A 24,254-nucleotide genomic window follows, 5' to 3' on the forward strand; every position below is an offset into this window, starting at 1 on the left:
AAGTCTTTATGTGCAAGAATCATAGTAGGCATTCATAAATATTTGCTGAAATGTGAGTGGGGACTCTGAGTTTGAGGTTTAACAAACACTTTGATTTCAGACAAGGAATGTGTCAAATGTAAGACTTGTATGCAGAGGATACCAGATACCACACAATTAGCTGCTTGCCCCACGGAAGAGTTTTCAAATACGTATGGTTGCCATGTCCATTCCATCCCTCAGAATTCCTCTCTGCCATTTGCCTGTGATCCCTCCCTAGCTCCAGTTTTCCCTTGATGTACTCAATTCGGCCTTTCTCATTTCAAGAATTTTACTACTAACCACTTGGGGAAGATAGGTAATAAGTGATAACAACTTGGGATACTTATAGAGATCCCAACTTTCTCACGGTCGTAGACACTTTGGTTGATAGTTCTGACTCTTTATGAGATGGACTATGTTTGCTCCTTTGGTCTTCTTACCTTCCATTATCCATTGTTTGTTTCAGAAAGTGTTTCACTAATCATTCACCTTTTTATAAATCAATTTTTAGCACAGAAAACAGAGATTCTTTCCTTTGTATTAGCTTCCTTCCCATAGTGAAGATCCAGTATAAACAGAATAGTACATTTCTCCTTTGCCTGAAGTGACAACTTATATTTTTGACTCCAGATTGTGTGACACTCAGATCACAGACCTTTGTAAGAAACACATTTATCAATTTCCCCAACTGGAATATAAAAGGAAAAAGACTTGAAAATATTGGTAAACAAAAATTTTGGCTACAGAAAAAAATAAAAGGTAGTGAGGTGGGTATATACTACTATTTTAGAGAAAAACACACAAAAAAATGATCCATTTTTCAGTCCTTGATTTATCTGTTCATGGGCTCCTTTTCTCCAGCAATCAGAATCACTTGTTGTGATTAAGATGTCAGGTTTCCAGCGCCAGTTGAGTTTGTTTTTGGAACGATGTTTTACATGATCTTCTTTGCTCTTTAGGCTAGACTTGAACACATTATATTTTTTCTCATCTAAATTCCCAATGATATTAGCATGATTACTCCATAAATAATTTGTGTATTTGCGTTCCATATGTTTCTTTATTGGTACATCAGAAATAATCTTAGGTATGAATGGAATTTTTGCCTTTCATTGGAAAGAAGCATTTGAGCTCACACTGAATTTTCCTTCTGCCAGATGGACTCCCTAGTGTTCAAACATGTATGACCTTCTTTGCTTTCTTGTTTTACTTACAGACATTAACTTTGATTTTGCTTACCTTTTTAGTATAGGTTCTAAGAACCTATACTAAAAAGGTAAGCAAAATCAAAGTTAATGTCTGTAAGTGGGGTACTTAGCTACCCCATATGTGTTGGTCACTTGCCTCTAATCTCTTTCTCCAAAAAAAAATCCATCCTGCACAACACTTTCATATAAATCTTTTTATATACATTATTTTCATGTCATTCACTTTTTCAAAGGGCAAAAGTAATTCTCATTACATATGGAATACATTCAAATGATTTAGACGGACACCCATAGATTTTTTTCTATTTTGTTTCTCTCTGCCCATGTTTCTCACCACTCTCTCTTTTTATTCATAGGCACCAAACTAACCTGTTTATTTTTCTCATTATATGTTCTGGAGAAGATATACAGGTCAGGCATGAGTACTTATGAGGTGACAAATGTCCTATTAGTGATCCAAGATGAAGAATGAGGTTCTTAGTGATTTTTATTAATAAGAACTCATAAAGTCTACAATGAAAATAAAAGATATTTTAATTCCAGTTGACATTTAGAAAAAATTGATGAATGGAATTACAATCTTTGTGTAGCTGTGAATTCAGGGATCTCTAGGTTGTGATGTAGGTTGTTAGGTAAAGGAGCAATTCCACAACATCTCTGAATTTCCATCATACCATACCAATTCCTTGTAATACACAGACTGTCTTAGATTGTGTGTCTGAAGGGCCATATACCAAAGTGATAGTAATATCCTTTTGTATGAAGAAAAGAGTTATCATTCTATATAAAGCAGTTATCCATCTGTACATATAATAGATGTAGTATGAACTCTCTACTGTAATCCTCAGAAGTACATGACATTTATCACAATGTGGGGAAAGCAGTAAGACTATTAATATCCATTGAAAGTGGATACTTAGGGCCTAGGGACATGGCACTAGAAGCGCAGTTCACAGACGATGTTGGAAGCCACAGGCTATTGTCTGGTGCTCATGAAAGAAATGTTGGGTCAGTGAAATGATATCTATACTAATTATTCCTGCCTTGAATGTATGTTACTGTTAATACCATGAGTGAGATATCCTTTGCTTTATAATACCTGAAGACAACTTTCCACATCAGATACCATCCACAGGCCTTAGCTAACATAAAGATACAAAAATTACATAAATGAAGTAAGTGCTCTCCTCCCTAAAGTTACTTAAGGGAAGAATCCTATCTTTCAAAAATTTTATCGCCCACATTACCCTATTCACTGCCCATACTTGCCTGCAGAGAACTCAACAACTATTTTTCTGAACATATGTTTTAGAGAAATATACAATATAGCGTCATCATTCTCAGGGGACAGATTATAGAATCCCTTTGGAAGAGTTATTTGTCAAATATTTATTGGGTATCAACTGTGTACAGGCATTATTGTAGGTTTTATGGAAATAGCAGTAGACAGATTATGCTTTCATTTCTAATATAAAATGCCATGGGTTTTTCCACTGAAGGTTCTTTCTCAGTACTCTCCTCTTTTCCTGATTAAATGAGAAAATGTGCAAGTCATGCAGGTTCACTCTGTGTGTGTGTGTGTGTGTGTGTGTGTGTGTGTGTGTGTGTGTATGTTTGTAAAACCCACAATTGGAAACACTGGTGTCATGGAAAGCGCCAAGTGATGCAAACCTGCGTTTGATTCCTGTTGCTCCATTTATTAACTAAATGAACTGAAGCAAGTTATTTAAACTCCTGATTATTATTTGTCTGCTTGTTTGTGTGTGTGTTTTAATGTGAATACTGTTGCGAGGCAACACTTCATCAAGGCTAAGAATAGGTACTGTGATTAGACCGTCTAGCTTTGAATCCTGGGTCTGCCACTTGCCACTTACTAGTCGTGTAACCTTGGGCAAGTTTATGATTCTTTTTTTGCTTTAGATTTCCTGTCTGTCAAATAGGGATAATAACAAGACATATCTCACAGGATTGTTATGAGGATGAAATGAATTCCGATGTGAGAAGTACTTAGGACAGTCCGTGGCATGTTTCATGTGCTTACTCTCACTACTACCATTGGAGAAATAATACGATGACATATGTTAAAAATTCCCAGTGTAACACCAGATACATAACTACCTACTAAATGAGAATTAATACTGAATTGACCAGTTGCTTTTTGTTATTTTACGAGCCGCAGAAGCATTGCTAATGCTACGAGCCTCAGAAGCATTACTCTAATGAAGAACCATAGCAAGTAATGGAAAAGTTCATGTTAAATGAAATTTTGGAAGGAAGAGGCACATCACCGTCCTCTTTAAAAAAGCAGTCCAGTCAAGATGGCGCAGTAGGTAAACACTGTGTTTATCTTCTCTCATGACCACATCAAAATTACAACTGATCTACAAAACAGCCATTATTGAGAATTGCCTGAAATCTTGCTGAACCAAAGCCCTAAAACTAAGGGCATGCAGAGGAGGCCAACTGGAGACTCACAGGAGGAGCAGAGACGCAGAATGGACTGGTCCCACACCTGCGTGTGATCACTAAACATAAAGAAGAATATCTTGGCTGCAGAGAAGCCCCCCCCCCCACGGCCCAGGGTTCCAGTGCCAGGGAGAGAAGTTCCCATAATTCCTGGTTGTGAAAACGAGTGGAGATTATGACTGAGTGAGACGGAGGGTGGCTGGAGTCCGAGGCACTCCTCTTAAAGGGACTGAACATGGACTTACCAATGGAATCACCAACTCTGAGCTTCAACACTGGGGCAGCAGCTGGTGAGGCGGCAGGGACATATGGTGGGGAACTGAGCTGTCTGGCATCAGGATGGGATGGAAAGGCAACTTTCTCCTGACAAAGGAGCTGGCAGAGTCCATTGTTTCCTTGTGGAGCCCTTTCCCTTCCTTGTGGGCAGACACAGGCTGCCACCATATCTGAGCCTCCATCAAGCTGGCTAATGCCACTCATTTGCCATGTCTTGGTAATTGGAGACCCTGCCCCGCTGAACTTTCAGGTCCACCCAAGCAGCTTCCAGTGGCTTTTTCGTACAAACCGCCTGCTTGGGCTCATGCTTCAGATTTTCCCACATTCTCTCAAAGTGTTGTGGAACCCAGAAAAGCACCATCTGGCTTGAGCATGCCCCATACCTTTAGCTGAGCGGCCTTAAGCCCAGCACTAGTAGCAGCTGGCCTTGGTTCATGGCTTGGCATCTCAAGGCACTTATAAGCACAGAATGGATGGCAGCCATCTGTGGATTGCTTTGTAGCTCCTTCCAGGCAGCCCCAGGTGGGGCACAGGCTGTGCTGAACTTGACTTATAGTGGGTCCCCTCCCAGGTGTCCCTCAGGCTCTTGTCCCCAGTGGCCAGCTACGAACTGAGCTAGAGCATCACCCAGCTGCCTCCAAGGACGACACTCCCATGGGTGGATTGTTCAGGCACCAGAGCCCTACTGAGGCAGATCCTGTTCTGTAGGTCAGCCTCTGCACCACAACTTCTCCACTGTAGTTACAGCCAGTCCTCACAACCAATGAGCCTGAGAGTCAATCCCTCCTACTGACATTGCAAATATAAACCAAGGATCAGCTGCAAGAGGAGGGCACACACAACCCACACACATGGGGTAAGGGACACACATGGAGTGTGTGACTCAGGTGACCAGCGACACTGAGCCACTGAGCCCCATAAAACAGCTACTATATAAGGCCCCTCTACTAAGACCAGGAGACATATCAGCCCTACCTGATACATAGAAACAACCACAGGGAGGAAGCCAAAATGGGGAGATAAAGAAACATGTCCCTAATAAAAGAACCAAACAAAGCTCCAGAAAAAGAACTAAACACAATGGAGACAAGTAACCTACCAGACACAGAGTTCAAAACACTGGTTATAAAAATGTTCAGTAATCTCAGGGAGAACTTCAACAAAAAGATAGGAAACATAAAAGTGGAGATATAAAACATAAAAAGAACCAGTCACAAATAAATAATATAATAATAGAAATGAAGAATACATTAGAGGGAATCAAGAGGTTAGCTGAAGTAGAGAATCAAATCAGTGATTTGGAAGGTAAGGTAGCAAAAAACACCCATTCAGAATAGCAAAAAGAAAAAATAATACAAGAAATCGAGAAGAGTTTAAGGGGCCTCTGAGACAACATAAAGCATACCAACACTCATATTATAGGGGTAGCAGAAGTATAAGAGAGACAGCAAGGAACTAAAAACCTATTTGAAGAAATAATGATAGAAAAGTTCTATAACCTGGTGAAAGAACACACAAGAATACAACCTGGTGAATAGATACACAAGCTCAGGAAGAACACAGTCCAAAACACGATGAACCCAAAGAGGCCCACACCAGACACATCATAATTAAAATACCAAAGATTCATGAAAAGGGGAGAATCTTAAAAACAGCAAAAGAAAAAGCAGTTAGTTACCTACAAGGGAGCTCCTATAAATTATCATCTGATTTTTCAACAGAAACTTTGCAGGCAAGAAGGGATTGGCACAAAATATTCAAGGACCCACAACTAAGATTACTCTACCCAGAAAAGGTATCATTTAGAATTGACAAATAAAGAGCTTCCCAGACAAGAAAAAGCTAAAGGAATTTATCACCACCAAACCAGTATTATAAGTAATCTTAGAGGGACAGCTTTAAGATGAAACACACACAGACACACACACACACACACACACACACACACACACACACACACACATATATATATGAATAAATAAAATGGCAATAACTACATATCTATCAATAATTACTGTCCATGTAAATGTGTGAAATGCTCCAATCAAAAGATAGGGGATTCTGAATGAATAAGAAAACAAGACCCTTACATATGCTGCCTATAAGAGACTTATTTTAGATCAAAAGACACACACAGACTAAAAGTAAAGGAATGGAAAAAGGTATTCCATGAAAATGGAAACAAAAACACACAGAAAAAGTTGGGGCAGCAATAATTATACAAGACAAACTAGACTTTAAAAAAAACGACTATAACGAGAAAAAAATAAGGATCTAGTAATCCCACTTCTAGATATTTATCCAAAGAAACCCAAAATGCTACCTTGAGGAGATCCACTCATCTGTATGTTCGTTGCAGCATTATTTACATAAATCAAGAAATGGAGGCAACCTGGGTGTCCCCGAATGGATGAATAGATAAAGAAGAGGTGTACACACATACAATGGAATATTATTCAGCTGTAAAAAAGAATGAAATCTTGCCATCTGTGAAAACATGAATGGACCTAGAGGACATTTGGCTGAGTGTATTATGTCAGTTTGTGAAAGACAAATGTCATGTGATTTCACTTATAAGTGGAATCTAAAGAACAAAATGAAAAAACAAAATCAAAACAAACTAATAGATACAGAGTACATTTTGATGGTTGCCAGATGGGAGGTGGTTTGGGGGTGGATGAAAAAGATTAAGAATTACAAATTTGTTGTTACACAGAAGTTATGGGGATGTAGGATATAGCATAAGGATTATAGTCAACAATATTGTAATAACTATGTATGGGAAAAGATGGGTACTAGATTTATTGGGGTGATAATGGGAGGGGTTGGGAGGCAGGGTGACAAATCTGAAGGATTAAGAAGTACAAATTGGTAGTTACAGAATAGTTATGGGATGTAAAGTATAGGGAATATCATCAAAAATATGGCAATAACTATGCAGAGTGCCAGGTGGTTATAGTCAGGGGATAACTTCCTAAATTATATAAATGCCTAACCACTACACTAATATAAAGTAATATTGAATGTCAACTTTAATTGAAAAATTAAAAAGGGAGGGAAATATAAAGTAGAGTAAGAGTTTCAAAGTTCCAGATATAAAACAAATAAGTCTTGGGGATGTAATACACAGCATAGGAAATATAGTCAATAATATTGTGAAAGCATAGTAGAGTGTCAGATGGTTGCTGGACTTATAATAGTGATCACCTCTTTAGAGGGAATATAATCAATAATATGATAATAACTGTATAGTGCCAGGTGGATACTGTTGAATAACTATGATGTACACCTGAAATTAATGTAATATTGTATGTTAGCTGTATTTTAATAAAAAAACTTAAAAAAAGAAACAAAGAAACCCACCTGAGTTTACAAAACAGTTGTGTGTTTTGAGAATGAAAAATAGCCTTTCAATTTCCATTTAGTGAGATTTAAATAAAACAACAATGACCGTCTTTTTAAAAAAAGTAATAGTTGCCTATATAGAAGTTGTCTTATTTACTGTTGGTCCACTGATAACATTATGATCTTCAATAGATGGACATAATATATTTTGATCCATTATTATTTAATATAGATCTCCAATAGATGGAATACATTTTGATTTATTATTATTTAATGTAATATATATTACACATTATCAACTACAATCATATTTCTAAGATTCAAATTCATTCATGGTCACTTTTTATCTGAAGTACTTAGGTGGCAAATTAACTCTTGGGGTCAAGTCCAAACTATTTCCTCTCCTGGGTATACAGAAGGTCTTTCAAAATCTAACCGTTCTCACCTTTCTGTTCTCACTTCCTATTGATCCTGCATTACTCTACATTCCATTCTGACATACCACACAACTTTCGTTTTCCAATTGCATCAGTGCCCAGACTCCCTGTGGGTCTGTGTTTTGAGTGCAATGCCTTGCCCATAATCTACTCATTCCGTTTAAATACCATCCCTGCTCTAAAGCTTTCCTTGGCGCTGACCCTTGTATCTCTTTATCACAACATGGATCATGAGTCATGAGTATAGGAACCATTCTCATCCATTCTTGGTGGTTTGACGTGTAGTGGGTAGATGAGAGAACACATAATGAATGAAGAAATGGCAATTTAGTGAAAGGGTAAGGTAAGCTTTATTATCACCACTTCACAGGTAAGAGCACTGAGAATTTGAAGGTCAATCAGTAATATCTGTTGAGAGCTAAAGGAATAGCTTGCCCCCCACTTATGCTCAACTTTGTCTGGGAGGGCTGGTCCTTTAGGATACCTTTTCACAGATTCACTCTCACCGTCTACGGCCTGTGCGTGCAGTCTGGCTCATTTGATTTGAATGCAGTGTCTGCCTAATGTAGTGGCTCTCCATCCTGGCTGCACATTATAATTACACGGGGAGCACTATAGCGTGCTTTTAATCTGCTCTCCAAGCAGTTCATAGCAGGGTGCCTTGCCACGTGATGATACCCATAAGTGTTTATGGGAAAGAAAAAAAAAGAACCCTCTAAAACTACCTTTCTTTCTTCAATTTCTAGTTCGTTGGTTCATTTTGGTTCATTATCACTCATGTTGTGGTTCTTACACTAAGTTCCCTCAAGTTTCATCATTAGCTTAAGTGATTTTAATCTGTTTTTTTCACTCCCTTACCCATTCCTTCAGGACTCGTTTGTCCTTTCCACAACTGAGCTAGGAAGTTTTAGAGTATCTCTTTGAAATTAAACTTAATTGAGGTTGGGCCCAGTTTAATTTCTTAGCTGTATAACACTCTTTTCATTTGCAGCTACTCATCCCTGACAATCTATGCTTCCAAAGAGTGCATTTCTTTTGAAAGTGTTGTTTTCAGTAAAAACTTCCAAATGCCTCTTAAATGAGTTCTATCGTTAGCCAGGAGCATGAAGAAAAGGAGCTGCTGGGACATCTGTTATTTTAAACCCAGAGGGAGGCTCTGAAGTTTCCCAGTGGTCACAGTGCAGTAGGTTGTATATCTATGTCCTGGTTACCCTTTGGGCCCTTCTTGGAACCAAATTCAGCTGTTGGTTCATTTAATTATACTTAATGAAATATGATTATTTCACTCCCTTCTTTAAAATCCTCCAATGACTCATAGGTTTCAGAATAATAACCAGACTTTTTACCTGTCAGAATGTATAGAAAGTCCCTACATTATCTTGATTTAGCCACATGTACCCACATACATCTTTCCTTCCTGCCCTCTGAACTACTTGCAAGGCTCCCAAATCATACCTCCATTTCTTTATGCTTGTGCTTTACTATTCTTAGACTGCACTTTCCCTTCTATGACTTAGACTTCTGCTATTCGTTTTTCAAAACTAAGGTTCAAATGTCATCTAAGATGAGGCACCTTATTTGACAGCCCCTGTGCTGGTTAATTTTATGTTTCAACTTGTCAAGGTCATGGTACTCAGCCATTTGGTCACTTTTCTCTGTGTGTGTGTCTCTGTCTCTCGTTCTCTCTTTACGTGTGCACGCATACACAGATACACTCATCCTGTTTGTTCTGTTTTTCTGGAAAACCCTGACTAATATTCCACCCAATTAGATGCTATTTCCTCTTTCTCTATTTCTCTTTTTCTGCCTTTTTTTTTCATGATTTCACTCTTTCTCTTTTGTTGAACTTGCTATGCTAATGTACATCCTTTCCTGATCTTGTTGTATTGTACTCATTGCTGTTCCCTGAGTATAAACTGTAAGATCTGTGAGTCCTTAGAGCAAAGGAACACTTAGAGTAAGTACTGTGTAATTAATGCAGGTGTCTATGGAACACACAGATTTCATTTCAAGATGAAGGTAAAGCAGAACCCCCTCCAAGTTGCCTCAGATATAATCTGTACATCAGACATTGGTAGAAGCACGTGTATTCTCACAACTGCAGAAATAGCCCCATCACCCTTTGTAAGCACGCAGAGGGTGAAGGCATAGAATGACAGTCAAGAGCACTCAATTCCAATCTTGATTGTGCTATTGACTAGCTGTGATGTTTAGGCTATACGTTTTTTTTCCTCTAAAAAGAGGGGTTTAGAAGAAAGTAAAATATAAATTAACGATTGCTTTTCAGGAACTGGGTCAAACACTTTACAAATATTCTTTCATTTTAGACTTAAATGTAATTATTCGACTTTTCACTTCCTTATTTAATTTTTATTCTCATAACTATGTTAAAGTAGGTAACACCATCCCCATTCTACACACGAGTATACTGAGGATTAGAGGGATTTCTCTGATTAAGTTTGAACTAAGACATTATCGTTTAATAATTATTATTTGTTTCAACAGGTAAATGTTTCAAAACTAGGGCTACATGAAAGAAACAAATAATACAAAAAAGTGAAAAGATGGGAAATCACTCAATACATTTTGAGTGACTAGAATTTTGACTAGATGGCTGGAGACATCTCAAGCAGTGGTTTTTCAAAGACAATGTGATAACTTCATCTGCCCTGGCCTTTCTGAAAGATGACATTTGAGAAAAATAAATCCAAATTCTCTTATCTTTTCATCGTCTCACTACTCTCATAACTTCACTTATTTACTACAGTCTTATGGTATCTCAATTTATATTTCCAGAGTATATTTTGCTCTGAAATCCAGACCCAAATATCCAGCTGTGCACCTGACATCCCCATTGAAATGTTTCAAAAGCATCTTCAAGCATAGAACATCAAAACTTATGACATTAGCATTCTTTCCTCATGTTACACCACTTTTCTAGTAATTTACATCTTTGGAGATAAACATACCTTATCCCACAGCATAAGCCAGAAAAATGGGGTGTTCTGCAACATCTCATCCCGCAGTTGTATTGCTTGGATAGCCACACATTATCTTTTAGCTGAGATGTAGTTTTCTCACTGATTTCTCACTGATTCTCACTCATTCCTTTCTCCTTGTACATCATCTCTTACTATCCGTCAGTCCCTTCTCCACAATGCAAACTATGTATGTAGTCTTTTCAAAAAGATAATCTATTTGTTGATGTTATCACCCACCACCTTGGACTTCCTGTTGCTCTTAGGAAAATCTACAAATATTTCTCACATGGCCTCCACAACTCTTCATGATCTGGGCCCCAATCCTCTCTAGCCTCATTTTGAACTATTCTCTCCTTGCTCGCCATAAACATATCAGTCATTTTTTTAATTCCTTGAAATTGCTATGTACCTCTCATGGAAAACCCTTTTCAAATTCTATTCTAGTCTTCAGAGACACCTCTACCATTTCTCTAAATACTCATTCTTCAACTCTTGGTTGGTACACCATCAAAGACTTTCCCACAGGCTGTAGACAAAATGAGCTCTCCCCATTAAATCTTGTTATGTGTTGCTTTCTTGTAGTATGTGTCGGTCTGTCATTATAGATTTATTGCTACAATTTCTGGTTACTCTCTATCTCCTCCACCAGACTCGAAGTACAACAAGGACAGGGAACTTCACAGTACCTTGCACAGAACCAGTCGATTATAGATGCTTAGTATATAGTCAGCTATTTGCGAAATAGATAAGTGAATAGAAAGTGTTCTATTGTATATGTGTGTTACATGTTTGTTGTGGTTGTGGTGGTGAATGTACTAAAGCAAATCAATTCCAAAATATCTAACAATATTAAGGCTTCTGGATTAGTAGTTGTAGTTTTAATAAACTTTTATTTTAGAATAGTTTTCTATTTACAAAAATGATTCAAAGATAGAACACAGTTTGCATAGGCCCCTCATCTAGTTTCCTCTATTATCAACCTCTTGCATCAGTGTAGGACATTTGTCACGATTAATGAAACAGTACCAATACATTATTATTAACCAAAGTCCATACTTTATTAGGATTATTTAGCAGTGACCAAATATCTGTTTTTTCTCAGGATCCCATCCAGGACACCAGTTTACATTTAATCATGTCCCTCAGGCTCCTCTTGGCTATGACTATTTTCAGACTTTCCTAGTTTTTGATGACCTTGACTGCTTTGAGGAGAACTGCTCAGATGTTTTGTAGGATTCTTCACTATTGGCATTCGTCTGATGTTTTTCTAATATTTAGGCTAGAGTTATGTGTTTGGGGGAGGAAAACAGCAGAGGTAAAGCACCATTCTCATCATAATATCAAGGGTGCATACTATAAACATGATGTACCGTTTTTGATGTTAAACTTGATGACCTGGCAGAAATAGTGTTTGGCAGGTTCTGTTTTGTTTTGTTTTTCAATTTTATTTTTTTATTAGTTTCAGGTACACAAAACAACCTAATGATCATAAACTTACACCTCTCACAGAGTGATAACCCCCCAAGCCTACTACCCCTCTGACATCGTATATAGCTGTTACAATACCATTGACTATATTCCCTATGCTGTACTTTACTACTTCACATCGCATCTCTCTTTCTCTTTCTCTCTCTCTCTCTCTCTCTCTCTCTCTCTCTCTCTCTCTCTCTCTCCCCCTCCCTCCCTCCCTCCATATATATATATATATATATATATATATATATATATACATATATATATATATATAATTATATATATTTAATTATATATATTTAATTAATATATTTAATTATAGTTGACATTCAATATTATTCTACTTTAGCTTCCAGTATATAGTGCAGTGGTCAGGCATCTGCATAATTCACAGTAGCCAAGATATGAAAACAACTGAAGTGCCCATCAATAGATGATTGGATCAAGAAATCATGGCACATTTATACAATGGAGTATTACTCTGCCATGAAAAAGAATGAAATCTTACCATTCGCAACAATATGGATGGACCTAGAGAATATTATGCTAAGTGAAATAAGTCAGATTGAGGAACACAAATACCATGTGATCTCATTTGTATGTGGAATCTAAAGCACAGAATAAATGAGCAAAGAAAACAAAAATAGACTCAGAGATACAGAGAAAAAACTGATAGTTGCTAGATGTAAGGGGGGAAAGAGGGTTAGAGGATGGGAAAGAAGATGAAGGTATTAAGTACAAATTGGTAGTCACAAAATAGTCACAGAGATGTGAAATACAGTATGTGGAATATAATCAATAATGTTGTAAAGATTATATAAGGCCCCAGATGGACACTGGACTTATCAGGGGGATCACTTCATAGATTGTGCAGATGTCTGAGCCCTGCACTGTACACCTGAAGCTGAAGTAGAAAAATATTAAATGTCAGATTTCTTAAAGTGTAAATGACTTTATCACCCTTCCATACTGTACTCTTTGGAAGAAAGTCACTACATAGCACATAGGGAGTGGGGACTTATGTGCCACCTGCTTTATGTACTTGGAGTATCTACATAATTATTTGGAATCCTGCATGGTAGATTTACGTATTTCCCCATTTATTGATTTATTCATTAAATTATATCAGTATGGACTCATTTGTATTTATTTTATACTTTGGATTATAATCTAATACTACTTTATTTATTCTGTGGCTACATTGTTCCACTTTGGCCATTGGGAGTTATTTTGTTTGGCTTCTCTGATTCCTTTGATTGGAGAATATTTCTTCTGCTCTATTTACTCTTTCTTCTCCTTATTTCAATTACATACGTGTTACACCCTTTGAAATTGTCCCAAAGTTCTTGACGTTTTTTCTTTTTTCTTTTTTTTTTTTTCTCTTTGCATTTCACTTTTGGAAGTTTCTATCTTCAGACTCTCTGATTTTGTTCCTCAGCTGTGTAGTTTACTGATGAGCCCATTAAAGGCATTTCCATTTTTATTACAGTGGTTTTGATTTCTAGCATTTCCTTTGAGTCTTTCTTAGAGTTTCTGGATCTGTGCTGCATTACCTATCTGTTCTTGCATGTTGTTTACTTTTCCTACCTCAACTTATTATTCGTAGCTATCTACATTTCCTATCTGATTAATTCCAAAATCCATGTCATATATGAGCTGAGTCTGATGATTGTTTTGTCTCTCCAGACTATCTTGTTTTCTTGCCTTTTGGAATAACTTGTGATTTTTTGTTGAAAGTCAAACATGTTTCATTGGGTGATAAGAGCTGAGGTACATAGGTCGTTAATGTAAGAATTTATGTTAAACTGGCAAATCGTTTGTTTAATGATTTTTGTATTGTGTAGGTGCCAAAGGCTTCAAATTTCTCTAGTATCTTTGTTTAATTTCCACTTTTGGTTTTGGGCTTCCCTGACTACTATTCCTCAGACACTATCTGTCTTGCAACTCTTTTAGCTGTGACTCAGTTATTATACTGGAACTCTGTTGGTATCATGATAAAATATGAGGGAAGGGGTAGAGCTCTAAAATATTCTGATTTAATTTTAGTCTTTTAGTTGGCCAACATCTTGGAGGCTGTGACTATCAAGGGTGTTTCTCAACTCCAGTTTTTTTCCTCTTTGTCCCCTACTCCCTCTTTTGGTTGCAGCACCCCCAGTCTATTTCCTTGAAGCCCTGACCCATGTGGCCTATATTTTATTTCCCATTAGGTGAGACAGAAAGGCTGGAAGAAGCTGGACTGAGAGGAATTCCCTTCTACTGGCTGAGATAAGGCTCTTGGAGTCTTTTCCCCTGGATAAAAGGGCTTTGTTATGGAGAAGGCTCTAGGTATATTTAACAATGGCCCCTCCCTCTCTCCTCTGACAGAGCCAGGAGGGGATCTTTCTCAAATCTTCATTGTGAAAATCTGGTACAGTTCCTGAAGGTAAAACCCCCAAATGTGTAGGAATCTTCCTAAGACTGTGGCTCCCAGAAGTTTCTTATTATCACTAGGATCCATGTTCAACCTCCAGCCACTCATCAAAGTGTTTGAGTATACCTACAGTTCATGGGTCCAGCGGCTTCTCCTCCTGGCAAGCAAATCTCTTGTGTTCATCTGAATGCACTTATCTCTGAAGTTTGTGGGGAGTCAGTTTGTCCTGGGACTTCACTTCTCTCTTGGTTCTGAGAAAAATTATTGATTTTCCATTTTTCTAGTTTTTCCTTATTGCAAGGATGAGAGTGACCAGAGTCTTTCCATGTTAGATCTAAAACCTGTGTTACTTTTACACATAAAACACATCCGTTTTTGTTTCCATGTGTGATCATCTTGACCTTTCCTATAGTATTTCTCTTTTGTGCATTTCATTGTTGCTCAGACTTCCAGAAAACTGTACAGATATAGTTTAAATGTATCCTTGGTGAGAGGATGTTTTTTCCTCCACAACATCAGTGTGATTATCTAAGTTAAACATTAGTATTCTGATGTGAGCCATTCTAGACATGGTTTGATGAAATTAACTGAAGATGAGAACCACCAATGAAGAATTTAATCAAGATTAATACCTTCATTTTAAAAGGTTGATAAGGTGGGTGAGCACATTAATGGTTTCATCCATTAAATCCTTTGGTGCTAAGAATTGATGTCCTTGTCTTACCTAGGTAAAGAATTTTTATTTCTTGGCAGAAACAAGATTATTTATAAATTGGAGTATAGTAGTGATTTTTCTCAATTGACAAGAGGCACAATTTTTGCCTCAAGCCCTTGTCTAGTAGCTCATTTTATATTGGCTATTACTAAATCAGTCAGTTTAATAGGGATGGGTGAGTGATTAATTATCAGAGAGTCTCATTCCCATGAAAGAATAGATTTACTAGTTGAAAATTGGTAAACATTGTTTAAACACTGTTGAGTACAAATAAAATATCTTATAAAACATTATCCATAATACAATTCTTTTTTGTTAAATGCATATGTAATGTTATATACACATTTTTTTTTAAAAAAAAAACATTAGATATAACAAAACTATGGACAATTACATGTGATTTTTTACTTTTATTGTGTGTTTATATTTTCTGAATTGTACATAATAAATAAGTATGCTTTTGTGACTAGAACACTGTGGAAGTTAAAAATACTAATTCATAAAATTTTAGGACTTGAAGAGAATTTGGGGTTTGTTTGTTAAGCCAGTTTCTAATTATTTCAGTTGAGGAAATGGAGGCAACCAGAAAAACAAATCTTCTTGAATCCTCTCCTTTCCCATTTCTGCCCATCAAAATAATAAACATTCTTAAACACCCAGCTCAAATATACACAGCTTTGGTGTTTCTCTTACAGCAAGTCTCATTTCTCTCACCAGTTGTAAAGTCCTCCCAGTACAACATTAATAATGTGGTGGAGGAAGAAGGACATAGGGATGGTGATAGCTTCTGCTTACCATTTATCAAGCACTTTGCTATGTATCTTACTTATGCTATGTTAATTAACCTTCACAATACCTTCATGACATAAATATTATTCCCCTTTTGTAGATGAAGAAAAGGAAAATCAAACAGCTTAAGCAATCTTACAAATTTCCCTTGTCACAACCCATAGAATTCAGGTTTTTATAAATGTTCATGTTGCTCCAAAATTTGACACACAGTAGGTACTCAGTAAACATACTTAATAATTGAGCAGGTTAGGGAGCATTTGGTATTCAGAGACCAGAGTTTCAGTGTTTACAGTGTTCTGCTGATCCCTCAATTAATTACAATTAAAAACCAACCTTGACTATAGCTAGTATTTGAAAGCAAATAGAATTGTTTTCCGTAACGGAAAAATGATTCACCACTTCTGCCACCTGGCTTCCTTGCTCTCTTTTGTCCTTCAGAATGTTTCTTTCTTTTATTTTTTTAAAATTCTTTTGTTTGTTTATTTGTTTGAAGCATTATCACTTTTAAATAAAACATACCATTCTCTTGACTGTGCATTAACCTTTAACCTCCTAACTCAGATTTTATAACTCAGTAACAATAGTTTCCTTAGCTTGCACTTTCATAAAAATTATCACACTGAATAGTCCCTTTGGAAACAGATAGGACAAATATTATTACTTTCATCTTAAGGATGACAAGGCTAAGTCTCCAAGAAGTCCAGTGATTTGCTTAGTCATACTGCTCTTAAGTCACAGAACTAGGCCTCAAGGGGTGTTCTCTGACTCCAGATCTAGTGATGTAGGGTTCTTCCTCCCATGTTATATGATCTAATAGCACAAAGCCATTCTCTTTGTAACACTTTTAATGACCCACTATAAATTCTGCTATAGCTTAAACCTTTTTCTTTTTTTTTTCCTGGACCTTTTTGATCTTTTTATTTTTTAAACTATTGTTCCAATTAGAGTTCTTAATTGAATGCAACAGAAACTGACTCTGGCTGAGAAGATATTGGATAGGTCAGGAAATCATGGAGAAGCAGGTTTAGGAACAAGTAGAAACAATGGAGAGGGCAGCAGACAAGCATCTGCCAAAATCATGCTGGAGAACACAGAACAGCAAATACTATTCCTGGTACCTCTGGCCTTGCTGGCCCTAAAAGCTTGATGTTATCACAACTGCTACTGTCCACTACTAGACTGGTTTTCCATTGCCCTCTTCTCTTTGTGTCAGTATCTCCTGTTTCAAAGTCTTGGATGGGTATGTCTGATTGACCGAGTGTTGATCATGAGGTCATACTCTAGCTTCAGGGGAAGTTGGAAAACTAAACAAGTATTTTTAGCCTGTATATGGAAAGTGAGCTCTTTCTCGCTCCAAGATTCATTAAGCATACATTTCACCAAACATAACTAGATGGTTGAAATAATTGAAAGTCATTCACCATGACCAAAAAAATGACCAAATTCCAGTATTAATTCCAATTTAGTTTCGTATATTCTTTCTTTACAAGAAACACATTTAACTTACAACTATAACTGAGTTGTCACTCAACTAATAATTACCTTCTACAGCATTCTGAAGGGTCTAAGCTTGTCATGTAAGTTTCATTTATCTTCTAAGAAATTCCTTTTTCAAAGTTATCCTCTAATATTTCTTTCAAATGAGTGAGTTTCATCAGAGCCTGACAGCATAAACTGGTCCTCTATAAAATATGTTCAAAGCATGAAAAATATATTTGGCGTCTTTCCACATCTTGGGATTTTAAGATATGTCAGATATGGATAAATCACTATTAGGAGATCCAAGATAGTGGAGTAGATAAATGCTGTGTTAGTCTCATCCCATAAACACATCAAAATTACGACTAAATTATAGAATAATCAATCTAGAGAACCAACTAAAGTCTAGATGAACAGAAGTTTTATAACTCAGGATATAAAGAAGTTATGTTGAGACTTGTTGGAAGGGCAGAGATGCGAAACAGGCTGGTCCCACACCTACGTGTGGCAGTTGAAAATTGGGAGAAATATCTTGGTCACAGAAGTTCCCCACTAAGGATCAAGGGATCCCAACCCCCCACACCAGGATCCCCAGTCCACAGTACTGGTGCTAGGAAGAGGATCCCCCACAACTCCTGGATGTGAAAACCAGTGGGCATTCCAACCATGTGCATAAAAGAGAAGGCTCCAGGAAACCCAGGCATCCTTGTAAAGGGCCAGTACACAGAAAGAAACAGAGAGAGGCAGCCCAAATGAGGAAACAAAAAAATATGTTCCATAGGTGCTCACCGTGAGATCCTGCGGATGGACTCTGGGGGCATCTGAGACACATGGGGAAAGACTGAGTTGTATAACTGCAGGTGAGGACTGGAGGGACAGTTTCTATTATCCCTGTGTGGGACCCTTCTCTTAGGCAGCCAGAAGGCAGCCACTATCTTTCCTGTATTGAGCCCGCCCTCACAAGCCAAATCTGAATCTGATTGGCTTGGTGAGCTCCACTGTTCCACCCTGCTGACTCAGTGAGACCCTGCCTCACACAATTTGCCTACTGCAGGAAGCTTTACCAGTAGCTGAAACTTATGGGAGCCAGCAGGTGGCAACAGGCCTCAGAGTGTCCTGGCTTTTTGCAGAGCTACCTGAGACCTGATACTGATGTCAACCATCCTCAATTCACAGTGTGGCCTCTCCTACCCTCCTCCAGGTACAGCAAAGGCAGCAATTAAATATGAATTGCTTTGTAGCTCCTATCAGGTACTCCCCGGACAGTCACAGGCAGTGGCTGACCTAGGCATCACAGTCCTTCCCAAGAGGCACCAGAACCAACATACTTGAAGGTTGCCTTTAGACCACAGCACAGCACCACCCAGTTAGCCCCACAAGCCGCACACACAAAGGGCCGTCTGAACAGGCACCAGAGCCCACTGGGGCAAAATCTACTTCATGGGGTAAGACCCCCACACAGCAGTCCATAAGCTGTGGACATGGCCAAACACCACAGCCAGTCAGTCTGAGGGTCAGTACCACCCACTGATATGCCAACAACAATCAAGGCTCAACTATAACAGAGGGCACACATGACCCACACAAAGTACACTCCTGGAGTACCCAGCTCAGCTGACCAAGGAGACTGCGACCCACAGGATTCCTACTACTTAAGGCCACCAGGCAAGACTAGGAGACATAGCAGCCCTACCCAGTACACAGAAAGAAACAGAGAGAGGCAGCCCAAATGAGGAAACAAAGAAACATGTTCCAAACAAAAGAACAGGAGAAAACTCCAGAAAAAGAACTAACCAAAATGGAGGCAACCTACCAGATACAGAGTTCAAAACAAGTATTACAATGATGCTCAAGGAACTTAATGTGAATTTCAATAAAGAAAATAGCGAGCATAAAAAAGAACATAGAAACCATGAAAAAGAACCAGTCAGAAATGAAGAATACACTAGAAAAATATCAACAACAGACTACATGAAGCAGTGATTCAGCTGGATCAAACCAGCGATTTGGAAGACAAAGTAGCAGAAAACACCTAATTTGAACAGCAAAAACAAAAAAGAATCAAAAAAAAAAATGAGGATAGTTTAAGAGACCTCTGTGACAACATCAAGCATAACAACATTTGCATCATAGGGATAACAAAAGGAAAAGAGAGAAAGCACGGGATTAAGAATCTGTTTGTAGAAATAATGACTGAAAATTTTCCTAACCTGGTGAAGGAAATAGACATACAAGCCCACGAAGTGCAGAGAGTCCCCAAAAAATATTCATCCAAACAGACCCACACCAAGACATATCATAATTAAAACGTCAAAGGTTAAAGTCAAAGAGAAAGTCCCAAAAGCAGCAAGAGAAAAGCAGTGTTACCTACAAGGGAGCTCCCATAAGACTGTCAATTGATTTCTCAACAGAAATTTTGCAGGCCAGAAAGGATTGGCACAAAATATTCAAAGTAATGAAAAACAAGGACCTAAGACCAAAGGTACTTTACCCAGCAAAGGCTATCATTTAAAACTGAAGAACAGATGAAGAACTTCCCAGACAAGAAAAGGCTAAAGCAGTTTATCACCACCAAACCAGTACTACAAGGAATGTTACAGGGACTTCTTTAAGATGGAAAAAATAAAAATCAAACATGGGAATGACTACATATTTATCAATAATTCCTTTCTATGTAAATGGATTAAATGATCCAATCAAAAACACAGGTTGGTTGAATGGATAAGAAAACGAAGCCCTTATGTATGCTACCTACAAGAGACTCGCTTCAGATCGAAAGACACACACAGACTGAAACTAAAGGGATAGAAAATGTGTTTTTTTTTTTCATGAAAATGAAAACAAACAAAAAAGCTGGGGTAACAATACTTATAGTAGACAAAATAGTCTTGTAAACAAAGGCTATAAGAGGAGACAAAGAAGAACCCAGTATTCCTACTTCCTCGTATTTATCTGAAGAAATCCAAAACTCTACTTCGAGGGGATGTGTGCATCCGTATGTTTATTGCAGCATTGTTTACAATGGACAAGATATGGAGGAAGCCTGGATGTCTGTTGATAGAAGAATGGATAAAGAGGAGGTGGTACATATATACAGTGGAATATTGCTTAGCCAGGGAAGAAAATGAGTTCTTCCTATCTGCTGGGGCATGGATGGACCTAGAGAGTACTGTGCTGAGTGGAGTATGTTAGACAGTGAAAGGCATATGCAATGTGATTTCACTTATATGTGGAATCTAAAGAACAAAATAAACAAACAAAACAGAAACAAACTCATAGATACAGAGAATGTTTTGATGGTTGTCAGATGGGAGAGGTGCTGAGGGGGTGGATGAAAAAAGGTAAGGGATTAAGAAGTACAAATTGGTTGTTAGATAGTCATGAGGATGTAGGATATAGCATAAGGATTATAGTCAATAATATTGTAATAACTATGTACGCTGTCAGATGGGTACTAGATTCATCAGTTGATAGATGGGAGAGGGGTTGAAGGCAGAGTGTAAAAGGTGAAGGGATTGAGAAATACAAATTGGTAGTTACAAAATAATCATGGGGATGTAAATAAAACACAGGGAATATAGTTGATAATATGGTAATAATTACGTATAGTGCCAGGTAGACTAGTCAGGGGGATTGTTTTTTAAATTATATAACTGTCTAACCATATGCAGTACATCTGAAATATAAAATAAATATTGAATGTCAACTGTAATTGGAAAATTAAAAAGAGTAAGGGGAAGGGTAAAGGGCAATAAGTGGTCCACATTTCCAGGTATAAAACAAATAAGGCATGGGGATGTAATGTACAACATAGGCAATATAGGCAATAATATTGTGATAGCATGGTAGAGTGTCAATGGTTGCCGACCTTATCATGGTGATCACTTCTTTAGCTACATAAATGTTGAATAACTATGTGTACAACTGAAACAAATATAATATTGTGTGCTATGTTTTTAATAAAAATCTTTAAAAAAATCATATGTCAGATATGTATTGTTATTTTACTGTAGAAATCCAAATATTTCCTTTGTAAACAGTATGTTTCTGAGTCTGAATAATCCTTTTCTCTGCAGTATTTTTGAACAGTGGCTCCGAAGGCACCGACCTCTTCAAGAAGTTTATCCAGAAGCCAATGCACCCATTGGACATAACCGGGAATCCTACATGGTTCCTTTCATACCTCTCTACAGAAATGGTGATTTCTTTATTTCATCCAGAGACCTAGGCTATGACTATAGCTACCTACAAGATTCAGGTAAAGTTCAATTTCTTTCCTATGAATTTCTAAATAAAGTGTAACCAGTTTCTTTTGAGAGAATACAAAACCTTATGTTTTTACAATGTTATCACCAAATCCTTTAAATTGGGAAAGTGCATTGCAATCTTTATCACCAATTTATTACATGAACCAAGTTGCAAGAATATTTAAATTTATATTCACTCTGCCTAATATACATCTTGTACATGAAAACCATGGAAAGAGCACTAGAATTAAAATCAGAAAAAAAAAAAGGGTTTCAGACATGACTCTATTTGCTGATTATTGTGTGACCTTGGGAAATTATAGTTCAATTCCCTGAATCTCAGTTTCTTAACCTGAAATTTGGGGTCAGAATACTTCAGAGATATTATGACAATTAAATGAATGAGGTGTGTTAAAGGGCATAGGGCAGTGTGGCACAGATAAACATCCAGCAGTTTGGGAATTCCTTTGGGAACTCCCTGCTGGATTACCAAGAAAAATTATGGACATTTTGATTATAAGTAATAATAATAATAATAACAATAACAACAACTATTATAATGATAATTGCTATGACTATAATTAAGGTAGTGGTATTGTAACTAGATCTTTGTTTTACATATTTTTTTCTGAGTAGAAAGAATTATTTCAATAAATTCTTAATAAATGAGGAACAGACATTTATGGTCTCCCCCATCTCGAGAGCCTGCTGCATGCAGATTCCGTACATGCATTATTAACCAACAGTCTATTTAAGTATTATTATCCCTAGAAAGAGGTGAGGACACTGATACTAAGAGAATTTAAGTGACTTCCCCAATATCAAACACCAATATGTAGGGGAGTCAGATTTCAACATTAGGAGGTCCTCTTCACTGTACTACAACCTGCTTTCCACTAACACAGAGGAGCAACAACCAAAAGCAGTAAAACAACATAAGGCTTGTCGGTAAGAGGTATTCAACAAGCATTGATGTTTCATTATACTCATTGATAATCCATGAAAACATACACAGATAAATATAACAAAATGAACAAATGAATGACATATACCAACTTGCTACCTCTTGTGGCAGACCTCAAAGAGCTATAAATTCAATGTGGAAGTCAGACAATTGTGCAAGAAAGAATGAAACAGGAGGCTGTGTTAAGTGTAGCAAGAAAGTCATAAAATTCATAGAGGAGAAAACAAAACAATGACTTCTTAATATTTCATCTGAATAGATAAGACAAGGTTTTGAAGGATGAGCAGGCAGGTAGCAGATAGAAGAGCGCAGGGAATATTTTAAACTAAAAGAATAACAAGAAAAATAGAGGTATAAAGTGTTAAGTGTATTTATTGTATCTAAATTCTCCTATTTGAGTAGTATGAGCAATGGAGAATTACACCGAGGAGATAAATTTAGTCGTTTCATAATAGCTAACACATATTGAGTATTTTTTATGTGCCTGGAACTCTTTTAGGTGTGCTGTTTGCATTATGTCCTTTAATCTTCATTACTACCATATGAAGTAGGTACTATTATTTCTTTTTCCTTTTCACAGATGAGAAAGCAGAGGCTTAAAGAATTTAAGTAACTTGTCCTAGGCCATCCAGTTAGTATATGGCATAGCAAAACCATGATTTAGGGTCAATGAGAGAACCTGTACTTTATCAACATTTTCCTGCCCGTTGGGGGACCCCTAATTGAACAGATATGGTTGACCTATTTTGCCTTAGCTGAAGAGCATAGCCAATGGAAGGAATACTAAAATGGCTGGCAGAGGAGATTGGCTCTTTGAAAACATTAAGATAACTGAGAACAGGGAATTTTGCAAAGGGTAGATATATGGTAAGGGAAGGGGCTTAGCGTGAGTCAAAGAGGAACAGTTTCAAGTAACACTTTTTCCCTTCTTTGTGTAAATATCCACAGTAGATAAAGAAAGCAGCATATTGATAACAGTTTTCAAAGATTCATAAAAATTGTTATTTCTGCCAATCTTCATAACCCTATCTGGTAGTGATATCTATTCTGTTTTATAGATAACTCAATTGATAACATAAAAATAGTGACTAATTCTTTCACAAAGCTAGTAAGTTGCAAATATTGAATCACACATTAACGATCTCTCCATTACTCCATGGGAGAGGGGGTTCTCTTTATTCCCCATGTGTCTTGTATACATATGTTCCACCTCATTGTTTTTTCCCTACTGTCCAAAGGGTGCTTTTTACTGAAAGGGAACAAAAACCATCAGAGGAGTAAAGATAGAGAGACTCAAAGAGTCACAATAAGGACTTAAATGTATTTATTACTAATTTCTAGTTAAATCTTTAAAAATAAAATAAAGGAAATTATATTTACTATATGACCTCTGTATACTGTGCATTTGATTGGACATTTTAAATGTACAATTATTGAAGT

General features: G+C 37.2%; 1 protein-coding gene across 1 annotated transcript in view; it reads left to right on the forward strand.

Moving 5' to 3' along the window:
- TYR (tyrosinase) overlaps nucleotides 1-24,254 on the forward strand; it is a gene marked incomplete at its 3' end in the record, with an annotated part of 89,366 nt that overhangs the window by 62,152 nt on the left and 2,960 nt on the right. Inside the window, exon 4 of the mRNA XM_081063726.1 lies at nucleotides 21,680-21,861. Within this exon, the coding sequence (XP_080919852.1) occupies nucleotides 21,680-21,861 (182 nt within the window). The remainder of the gene's footprint in view (nucleotides 1-21,679; nucleotides 21,862-24,254) is intronic.

The sequence above is a fragment of the Rhinolophus hipposideros genome (genome assembly GCF_964194185.1).
Source record: "Rhinolophus hipposideros genome assembly, chromosome: 10".
NCBI lineage: Eukaryota > Metazoa > Chordata > Mammalia > Chiroptera > Rhinolophidae > Rhinolophus > Rhinolophus hipposideros.